Here is an 11,707-nt window from a genome sequence, read left to right on the forward strand (position 1 = left end):
GTTATGTCCGAAAATCTCTGAATGATAACCAAAAGTCATCCACATGGCTTCTCAAAACTCTAATTCATTCTCAAAAGTCATCCACGTGGCTTCTCCGAACTCTCTTCTCGGCACAACAGTCATCCACATGGTGAGTCCTACTGTTGTCCTCATTTTTGTCAATGATGAGCCACGCAGTGCCGCGCGTCGGGTCACGCGTCACACAGGCGGGTGCGTGATGTACCTGCACTTTCCTTGAATAGTAATTATTTATTTACAGTTACGGTTTGACTGTTTGACAGATGACCTTGCTGCTGCACCCTCTGCGACGACACGAGCACACCATCTACCACCATACCTGTGTTCTGCTCACTTGCGTTTCGTCGTTCATTGTAACATTCCCTTACTCCCTCGACATCCAGCCCATTAATGCTCAAAGCCTCAATGCCTCTCAGGATAATAGTCCACCGCTTCCTCAAAATTCGAATCCCACTTTTGGCACTCCCGTTTCCTCATCGGCGCCTCTATGTCCACCCTCCTTGTGGAGATCGTCCACGTTGACCCTCGTGAGCTCTTGTGGCATGTGCTTGGATCCAGGAGGTGGCGATGGGAATCTGTTCAAGGCTGCCGAATTTCACTGCAGCAGAGGGTATCCTGACGCAAGAAAGTCCCGATGCAGCCTACTGCTGCGCTCCTGACTGGTCTTTCTCGTTTTCCAACTTTCAAAGGTATGTCTCGCGTGTCCCTCACCTTGTATATACTAATCATTCATTAAGTGTTGTTTCTGCACGAGTAAAATCTGTGCATCTCTATTGCTCAGCAAACTCGAATCTGTCTGTTTTATTAGGAAGACTTGGAGATGAAGAGCTTATGTGAGTCGTCGCATCTGCACATGACTATTATACTTACTCAGAGTGGAGATTTTGTTCCGCATGTAATGTGACTATCCGGCCCTCTAGGCAGCCAGTAGACTTCTGGACAAGGGACTCCCTTCCAACTTTCGATCACATTCTACGTTTGTCACCCGTACTTTCAGATCGGACAATTGGGCTGCTGTGTTTTAGGTGCCAAGAGTTTGCCAACCTCATTGTGAAAGCCGATGGACTTTATGAGTGGGCACGTCTTGCATGCGAATACATTAGAGAAGACCTTCCCAGCTTATCTCCAATGGACTGCCTAGGGAGCGGCAAAACTTGTTGTATGATATAGATATGTATTGCTTCGCATGCCAGCAATAAACATTGTTGAATATTAAAGGAAAGCCATTTAGAGTGCGGTGCTTACAATACTGTCCAACATTCACAGGACAACATTGACATGGATCAACTCACTCTCCCACTGCAGAACATCATCATAGCATTCGACGAGCTCAAAGATCAAGTTCGTGTTGCTCTTCTCACACAGCTTGGTGACGCTGCACGTCTCCAAGTTCAGATACATTCATGCGAGCAGCTTAGACATCAAATTGATACGGTGTGTATTTCCTTCCTTCAACTAGGTGCTGATACTAAACTCGGAGTCTGCAGCATCATAACCTTATACCTGATGCCACCTTTGCGACCATGTGCTCTAGTCTGGATGCCATGGTGTCTGATCTTGAGCAAGCGAAAGAGCGGTCAGCAGATCATCCGGATGCGCCTCCCATTAACCCCATTGTTGCTATTCACACTGGACGGCGTGGTCGTCCCCGGCTTGAAATCAATTCTGATGTGCTAGAAACTGCGATGCAGTTTGGTGGACCAATGGCACTGAGCAATGTCTTTGGTGTTTCATCACGCACAGTTCGTCGACGTGCCTTGGAAAGTGGGCTTTCAGAACCTGGAGAGCCAGTTTATGTAGAATTCACTGGCAATGATGGTGTTGTGTCCCGTTTTTATACATCATCCACAGCATCACAGTCCACCTTATCCGACGATCAATTAGATACAACAATGCTTCAGATTCTCACCCACTATCCTACTCTAGGACGACACATGATCGATGGTCAACTACGTTACTTGGGCATCATTGTACCTCGTGCTCGCATTCAAGAATCTTACGCTCGTGTCCATGGCCCTCCTGTAGCAGCCTTTGGCATTCGCCGCATCATGCGATGGGTCTACAAAGTCCAAGGCTACAACTCTTTGGCGCATCATGATGGACAACACAATAAGTGATTATGCTTGGACCTTGGTACATCACTACCATGATCAATTAGGTCTTATCCGCTGGAAGATCGTTGTTCATGGATTTATTGATGGCTATTCACGGTACATAACAGGCATTCGAGCGCACAATAACATTGTGCTGTTACTGTTTTGAATTTGTTCACGGAGCTCATCGAAGTACATGGGCTCCCAAGCCGTGTTCGGGGAGACCATGGAGTCGAGAATGTTGATGTTGCGCGGTTCATGGAGGCTGCTCGTGGGACAGGCAGGGGTTCGTACATCTGGGGTCGGTGAGCACTCAGTCAGCCTGACCATTCAATTTAGTATTCTAAGAGATCACAGGAGTGTACACAATATACGCATCGAGCGGTTATGGGTCGACTTTACAAACGGGATAGGATCCAAATGGAAGAAGTTTTTTCAAGATCTCGAACTTAGTAGTGGTCTTGACGCTGATAACCCTCATCACATATGGCTGGTCCATTACCTTTTCCTCACAACCCTCAATTCCGAAATTCACGCATGGGCTGAAACTTGGAACAACCACCGCATGAGTACTGCTGAACATGGTATCACAAGCCCGCACCAACTGCGCTACCTCAGCATGCTCCAGCATGGTGCACGTGGCTTTGAGCCATGCACATTTCATGCCCCAGAAGATGTACTTGAGGGTGACAGTCTGGAAGAATATGGTATTGATTGGGATGCCATTGACAGTTCCCGAATTCGTTCTCACCACAATACTTCCAACCAACCAGACGACCTCGCCGACAATCCATTTATAGCCTATAGGCCTGAGACACTTAATGAAGTGAACGTGGATGAACCCAACTGCCCCCTCTCCCCTGCCCAACTTGAGCAGTTGCATGCCTACCTTTGGCAATTTCCAGACGATGGGCAAAATGTTACTCGCAGGTCTCTTTGGGAACATGCACTTGCTAAGTGTATTCAATTAATATCATAGTCTGCATTGCTGCATTGTACTAGTGATAAGTCTGCACCATGCAACATAGGATCCTAAGCTGGCTACCATCTCCACTCGATTGACCCTTTGCTGCGCATCCGCACACCTTTGTACATCTTGTATGTCTCGCTTAAGAGCTGCAACTGATCAACCTTGAGCGAGGAGAAACTGTATCACCAACGTTGATTGAAATAGACTCAGGTTACTAGATGCTGGGTCAAGGACGGTCGAGCTTGATTGGAACGACTGGAATAAGCCTGTGATGTCTCGGCTCAGGGCGAAGTTGTTCCGGAATAGCACCTACGTAAACGATATCAGGCAACCATGAGAAACATACAGCGGGCAGCAAACCAAGTTAGAGATCGCAGTATTGAATAGCACGAGCAATGTATCTTCTTGAGCAGAACGCTCAATACTATGAACACCTATCAAAGAAAGATATCAATGTGAAACGTCCACTGATGGTTTAATTCGACATACCTTCAAAATCCAAAGCAACAATAAGAGCATCTTTAGTCGGAGTTACTGACATCCAAACCCCTTCTGTCGTACGCATGGCCGATCCTGCGAATGATGTATCCACAAGATGGTTCAAGGAAAAGCTCTTCGATTGTTCGCCCATGGACGACACAACTTTGACCGGCTTGAAGAAGATGGCACCGGATAAAGTCAGTATCGCTCGACTCGAGGCGTTCATGTATCATACCTTTTTCGCCATGTATGACTGGAACAAAGACTCATACCAACCAAAAGACAGGTGATTGACAATGCGGTTAACATCTGCACCGAGGAGGGACTTCTCAAGTTCGGTTGGATATATACCATCCTTGAGGATCCAAGGATAGTAGCGCAAGGGAAAGGAAGTGCACGAGGAGACTAAAGACAACTTTGATCAGCTTGCAAGCAAACCGACCATGAGCATATTTCAAGGCGTGTTTTTATAGAAAACAAATGTTGCAACTGGCAGGTTTCAAACCTGCACGGTCCAAGAGAAACAGATTTTAACTCTGGTGATCACTTGACAATTTCATCTTTGGCAGGTTTTGAACCCCACGCAGACAGATTTAGATTCTGTTGTATTAACCGCTTGGCTGAGAGCAGTTGTGTTCAATTCCAATGAACCCATTCAGAAGTGAGTCCTCAAGGCACATTTATCTGCATTTTGTCAGTTCTTTCAACAGCATGGTCACCCTTGATTCTTGTATACTGCTCTTATTGCAAAAGACACAGACTTCTGCTGGGGCTCTTAACTTCAAGACCTGTTTACCTAAGAATCTCCTTGAAAAAGTGCTGATGACAGACCATCACAGTGGGCCAATGATGTTTGTGATGTCTTGGGATTAACAACCGGGTCACGAGTGACAACTGACAATGGAAGGATCGCATATGGTTGAGCTCAAGGGTGATGTTAGAAATTAATGTTAGAACTGACAAAATGCAGGATAAATGTACCTTGAGGATTCACTTCTGAATGGATTCAATGGGAGTGCATCTAACTGGTCTTAGCCAAGCAGTTAATACGACAGAATCCAAATCTGTCTGTGACAGGTTCAAAATCTGTCAAAGATGAAAATGCAAGTGATCATCAGAGTCAAAATCTGTTTCTCTTGGACTGCGCAGGTTTGAAACCTGCCAATGATGACATTTTTATTTTATGAAATCACATCCTGTCCCATACCAAGCACTGCATTTCTGTGCGCGCCCTACATTACATGTCCATCTGTTGTCCAATCCAACACACTGCTGGTATATTTTCATTATTTTATTTTTATGTCGTGCTGAAGGATACTCCCAGCTACAGACCACAATGTATAGATGCAACAGAAGCATTCTCGCTACATTCTGCTGCAAAACTAGTACAAAGCAGTCACACCTGGGTTGCATTGAAAAAGATAAAACTGACACGAATGACATCACTTTGATGAATACTCCAAAATGTCTAACTGTCCCTATTTGCTTGCACTTGGAACTTGGGTCTCTGAGAATCTATACACTGCAAAATATTTTGCAAGCAGGTTTTGAACCTGCATGGTTTGAAAGAAACAGATTTTGACTCTGTTGCAACATCTACTTGGCTAGGACCAGTGATATGAAGCTCTCAGGAAAGTACACATGGGTCGATGTCAAGGTGTGTTCTAACAGGGGAAAAAAAAAAAACATATATAAATCATGAGGAAATGTCAAGGTGCGATTTCATGGAATAAAAATGTTATCATTGGCAGGTTTTAAACCCGCACATTCCAAGAGAAACAGATTTTGACTCTGGCGATCACTTGATAATTTGATCTTTGGTAGGTTTTGAACCCACACAGACAGATTTAGATTCTGTCGTATCGACTGCTTGGCTAAGACCAGTGAGATGCACTTCTAATGAACTCATTCAGAAGTGAATACTCAAGACACGTTCATCTGCATTTTGTCAGTTCTTTCAATAGGCATGGTCACTGTTGATTCTTTTATCCTTGACGCAAAGTTCAATATATGACCAAAGTCTTGATGCAAACTCGGAATGATGAGTACAAGAGCAATTTAATTCTCTCCAAAGGTCTTGACTTTGTTGAAGAAGAAGAGCAGATTACACATCAAACTTTCAAGTTTGATCCTAATGACCTGGGGAATGAGGAAGAATACACATCTGTCAAGGCTGAGATTCAAGGCAAAGATTCAAAAGAGCCATCTGGCCACTATTCGCTTATGTATAAGGTTGAGGTGCACTGTATTTGAGACCTGCTCTTCTCTTGCTTTTTGAAAGTGTTGTATTGCAGTCTGTTTTCAATTCATCTGTTCAGCCGAGGGAAAACATTGCGAGTGACTGAACCAGACACTTAGTCAAGCCTGGTTAGGCGCGTGATGATGTGCGGAGCACAGTTAAGCAGAAGTGCTACTATGCATTGGCATGCACTAAGCAGATGTGAGGCGCGCATGCAGGTGGTTGGAGCATAGCGACTCTAGATGAGTTGAAGGGGGACCTAATAGGGGCTAAAAAGCACGTACCACAAAGGACTACTTTGAAGGTAAACCTATAGGGAGAGGTATGGAAGCAATGTAGTAGTAGTCCCAAGTATAGTCAACTTATACTGTCTAGTGCGCAGGAAAGTGCGGGTTCAGGTTTGCACAGGAGTTAATTGTTGGACAAATGATGAACAAGGATAGGGAAACTGATAGTGCTCTATACTCCTCGATGCATATATAAAAATTGGCTCATTCCTGCCCAGCGCGGTTCTGAGCATCACAGCAAGATGATGGTGGTTAATTTGTCAAGAGAGAAAAACATACATGAACTATGTAAGTAATGTTAAGCGCTAAAGCAAACTGAGAAGCGAAGCGAGTGCGTGATAATATGTAATATAAGGGTCCATGACATAGCATTATGGAATGTGTGCGTATAGCACCAGCAATGCTGTCAGAATTCACAGAAATAGAATAGAAATATGCACCGATGAACTGAATGGACAAAGGACAAGCATGACTCTGTTATGACAGTCACATGGCTAAACCCAACTTTGATCAGCTTGCAAGCAAAGCGACCATGAGCAAATTTCAAGGTGTGTTTTCATGGAAAAAAAATGAATTTTATCATTGGCAGGTTTCAATCCTGCAGAGTCCAAGAGAAACAGATTTTGACTCTGGCGATCACTTGACAATTTAATCTTTAGCAGGTTTTGAACCCACACGGACAGATTTGGATTCTGTTGTATTAACTGCTCGGCTAAGACTAGTTGAATGCACTTCCAATGAACTCATTCAAAAGTGGATCCTCAAGGCACAATCTCAGCCTTGATATATTTGTATTTTTCCTCATTCCCTAGGTCATTAGGATGAAACTTGCAAGTTTGATGTGTAATCTGCTCTTCTTCTTCTTCAACAGAGTCAAGACCTTTAGAAAGAATTAAATTGTTCTTATGCTTATCCTTCCGAGTTTGCATCGAGATTTTGGTCATATATTGAACTCTGTGTCAAAAATACTCGCATTCACCTAGCAAAAAAGGATGCATGAAACCAACAGCGATGTCAATCAAGCTTGAGATCATCAGTGTTTGCTTGCTATACATTTGTGTGGAAATGTGAAGGTGTGATTTCATTATTCATACAATAAAAATAAAAATGTTATTGTCAAGGTGTGTTTTTATAGAAAATAAAATTCATCATCAGCAGGTTTCAAACCTGCACATTCCAAGAGAAACAGATTTTGACTCTGGCAATCACTTGATAATTCGATCTTTAGCAGGTTTTGAACCCACACAGACAGATTTAGACTCTGTTGTATCGACTGCTTGGCTAAGACCAGTGAGATGCAGTTCCAATAAGCTCATTCTTTACAACTGGGTCATGAGTGACAACCGACAATGGAAGGATCACATATGATTGGACTTAAGGGGGATGTTGGAAATTAATATTAGAACTGACAAAATGCAGATAAATGTACCTTGAGTATTCACTTCTGAATGGGCACATTTGGAGTGCATCTCACTGGTCTTAGCCAAGCAGTTGATATGACAGAATCCAAATCTGTCTGCATGGGTTCAAAACCTGCTAAAGATGAAATTGTTGAGTGATTATCAGAGTCAAAATCTGTTTCTCTTGGACTGTGCAGGTTTGAAACCCGCCAATGATACTATTTTTGTTTTATGAAATCACACCACCAGCAAGATGGTGCTCTAAAGCACAATATTCAAGGCATGTTCTAATAGAACAAAAAAATGCGAGATTCAACAGGTTTCAAACCTGTTGCACTTCAATGAAAACAGATTTTGATTCTGTTATGACAACCACTTGGCTAGACACAACTCTGATGAGCTTGTAAGCAAACCGACCATGAGCATATGTCAAGGTGCATTTTTATAGAAAATGAAAATTATCCTTGGCAGGTTTTAAACCCGCACATTCCAAGAGAAACAGATTTTGACTCTGGCGATCACTTGATAATTTGATCTTTGGTAGGTTTTGACCCCACACAGACAGATTTAGATTCTGTCGTATCGACTGCTTGGCTAAGAACAGTTAGATTCACTTCCAATGAACTCATTCAGAAGTGAACCCTCAAGGCACATTCATCTGCATTTTGTCAGTTCTTTCAATAGCATGGTCGCTGTTGATTCTTTTATTATATTTGTATTTTGCCTGATTCCCCAGGTTATTAGGATCAAACTTGAAACTTTGATGTGCAATCTGCTCTTTTTCTTCTTCAACCAAGTCAAGACCTTTAGAAAGAATGATATTGTTATTGTACTTGTCCTTCCGAGTTTGCATCGAGATTTTGGTCATATATCGAACTCTGCATCAAAAATACACTGTGTGATCCTTTCATTGTCAGTTTTCACTCATGGACCCACCATGGTGGTCTTCCATCAGCACTTTTTCAGGGAAATCATTAGATAAACAGGTCTTGAAGTCAAGAAGCCCCAGCAGGAAGTCTGTGTCTTTTGCAATAAGAGTAGGATAAAAAAAATCAACAGTGACCATGCTATTAAAAGAGATGACAAAATGCAGATAAATGCACCTTGAGGACTCGCTTCTGAATGGGTTCATTGGAGGTGAATCTAACTGGTCTTAGCCAAGCAGTTGATACAACAGAATTCAAATCTGTCTGCATAGGTTCAAAACCTGCTAAAGATGAAATTGTCGAGTGATCACCAGAGTCAAAATCTGTTTCTCTTGAACTGTGCAGGTTTGAAACCTGCCAATGATAACATTTTTATGTTTATTCTATGAGGGCACACCTTGACATATGCTTATGGTCGGTCAGCTTGCAAGCTGATCAGAGCTGTATTTAGCCAAGTGGTTGTCATAACAGAATCAAAATCTGTTTCTATTGGAGTGCAACAGGTTTGAAACCAGTGAAACATCACATTTTTTTCTATAAGAACATGTCTCAAATATTTGCTCATAGACAGCATCTCAGACATTTATTTTCATTGGTCTTTAGTCAAGTTGTCACCAGAGTCAAACACTGTGGATGATGGGAAAAAATGTAATAGCGGTGGCTACGACATGAGTAATGTGCAAAATAATCAACTATGCACCTAGTGGGGCTAGCAAGATGGAACGGGACATAGGGAGGACAAGTGCACAATATTTGGTTGGCCGATGCAGCCAAAACATCAGGTCCGCCAGTCAAAGTGTTGGGTCCACTATGGGCTATGGAGACTATCAGAATATAATTGGGAAGTGATTGGTGTGTGACATGCATTTGACATATATTGTAAAATAGCTGAATACGAGTCCAGTGCTAGGCTGAGTCCTACATCGTCTTGGTCAAGGAGTTGATGCACCAGAATCTAAAATCTGTCTGTGTGGGTTCAAAACCTGCTAAAGATGAATTTGCCAAGTGATCATCAAAGTCAAAATCTATTGCTCTTGGACTGTGCAGGTTTGAAACCTACCAATGATAAAATTCATTTTCTATGATTTACACGACTTGAAATATGCTCATGGTTGGTTGGCTGGCAAGCTGATCACAGTTGTGTTTAGACAAGTAGCTGTCATCACAGAATCAAAATCTGTTTCCATTGGAGTGCAATGAGTTTGAAACTTGTTGGATGTAACATTTTTCCCATAAGAATGTAAGGATTGCATGTCCTCTACGCCCCGACCATGACTTCAAAAGGAAATTGTAGAACCAATGTTTGCAAACCTTCACGTGACTCATTGATGCAAAGAAGCATCATGCTTCGCATCTGAGTCACGCGGATACATTCCTCTTCTTTTTCACTCTTTCATCATCATTTTGACTTGCACAAACCGCTATACTCGCTACCTCAGAGTCAAAATCTGTTTCTCTTGGACTGCACAGGACTGAAACATGCCAAAGATAACATTTTTTATTTTATGAAAATTCACCTTGACAGTCTGAAACACATTGAATGCTGCATTTTTTCTATTAGAGCATGCCTTGAATATTGAATCATAGACAGTCTCTCGGACACTGATCTTCATCAGTCTTAGTTGAGTTGTAATAAGACAAGAGGTGCTGCGGACTATGGGAAAACATGTAATATACCATCTATGATATGAGTAATGTGAGAAATAATGAACTGCGCACCTAGCAGGACTAGCAGGATGGGATGAGACATAGGTAGCATGAGTGTGTGTGATATCTGATTGGCCGATGTGAAACCTGATGTCTGATGTTTGATATTTTCAGGTTTGATGCATATCAAGTTGGATATAATAGATAGAGACTCGGACAATGTTCAACAGTTGACATGGATCATAAAACAAGCTGCTGCGAGGCTAGCAATGGAACATGGTTCCATACACCAGCTTTGAAATTTTTTGATTTCTCTTCCAAGAAAGTCATAATGCCAACAGAAATTTGAGGCCTTCCAATTCATTTCAAGATTCATGTGGAAGTGTGAAGGTGTGATTTCATAGAATCAAAATGAAAATGTTATTGTTGGTAGGTTTCAAACCTGCACATTCCAAGAGAAACAGATTTTGACTCTGGTGACAACTTGACTAAGACTGATGAAGATCAATACTTGAAATGCTGTCTATGAGCAGATATCCAAGACATGTTCTAATACAAAAAATGTGTCACTCAATAGGTTTCAAACCTGTAGACTTTAATGGAAATAGATTTTGAATTTATTTTGGCAACGACATGGCTAACATCAGTTGAGATGAATTTTTGAGAAAATCATTCATGAGACAATGTCAAGATGTGTTTTCATAGAAAATAAATTTTATCATTGGCAGGTTTCAAACCTGCACAGTTCAAGAGAAACAGATTTTGACTCTGGTGATCACTCGACAATTTCATCTTTAGCAGGTTTTGAACCTATGCAGACAGATTTGAATTCTGTTGTATCAACTGCTTGGCTAAGACCAGTTAGATTCACCTCCAATGAACCCATTCAGAAGCGAGTCCTCAAGGTGCATTTATCTGCATTTTGTCATCTCTTTTAATAGCATGGTCACTGTTGATTTTTTTTATCCTACTCTTATTGCAAAAGACACAGACTTCCTGCTGGGGCTTCTTGACTTCAAGACCTGTTTATCTAATGATTTCCCTGAAAAAGTGCTGATGGAAGACCACCATGGTGGGTCCATGAGTGAAAACTGACAATGAAAGGATCACACAGTGTATTTTTGATGCAGAGTTCGATATATGACCAAAATCTCGATGCAAACTCGGAAGGACAAGTACAATAACAATATCATTCTTTCTAAAGGTCTTGACTTGGTTGAAGAAGAAAAAGAGCAGATTGCACATCAAAGTTTCAAGTTTGATCCTAATAACCTGGGGAATCAGGCAAAATACAAATATAATAAAAGAATCAACAGCGACCATGCTATTGAAAGAACTGACAAAATGCAGATGAATGTGCCTTGAGGGTTCACTTCTGAATGAGTTCATTGGAAGTGAATCTAACTGTTCTTAGCCAAGCAGTCGATACGACAGAATCTAAATCTGTCTGTGTGGGGTCAAAACCTACCAAAGATCAAATTATCAAGTGATCGCCAGAGTCAAAATCTGTTTCTCTTGGAATGTGCGGGTTTAAAACCTGCCAAGGATAATTTTCATTTTCTATAAAAATGCACCTTGACATATGCTCATGGTCGGTTTGCTTACAAGCTCATCAGAGTTGTGTCTAGCCAAGTGGTTGTCATAACA

The 11,707-nt window shown here is 41.9% G+C and overlaps 2 protein-coding genes across 2 annotated transcripts; one reads left to right on the forward strand and one right to left on the reverse strand.

Moving 5' to 3' along the window:
* Positions 1-2,364: 2,364 nt before the first annotated feature.
* Positions 2,365-3,090, forward strand: HD556DRAFT_1463671 (uncharacterized protein; the record flags this gene model as incomplete). The annotated part of the gene is made up of 2 exons (XM_041308298.1): positions 2,365-2,416; positions 2,469-3,090. Exons 1-2 carry the CDS (start codon positions 2,370-2,372, stop codon positions 3,088-3,090), a joined length of 669 nt encoding a protein of 222 aa, XP_041162948.1. The 5' UTR covers positions 2,365-2,369.
* Positions 2,935-3,964, reverse strand: HD556DRAFT_223109 (uncharacterized protein; the record flags this gene model as incomplete). Its single annotated transcript, XM_041309939.1, has 4 exons — positions 2,935-3,390; positions 3,442-3,515; positions 3,571-3,733; positions 3,797-3,964. Coding segments are annotated over 4 exons (558 nt in total), but the record flags the coding sequence as incomplete, so codon positions are not given.
* Positions 3,965-11,707: the final 7,743 nt, after the last annotated feature.

The sequence above is a fragment of the Suillus plorans genome, assembly GCF_016647745.1.
Source record: "Suillus plorans strain S12 chromosome Unknown HD556scaffold_14, whole genome shotgun sequence".
Lineage (NCBI taxonomy): Eukaryota > Fungi > Basidiomycota > Agaricomycetes > Boletales > Suillaceae > Suillus > Suillus plorans.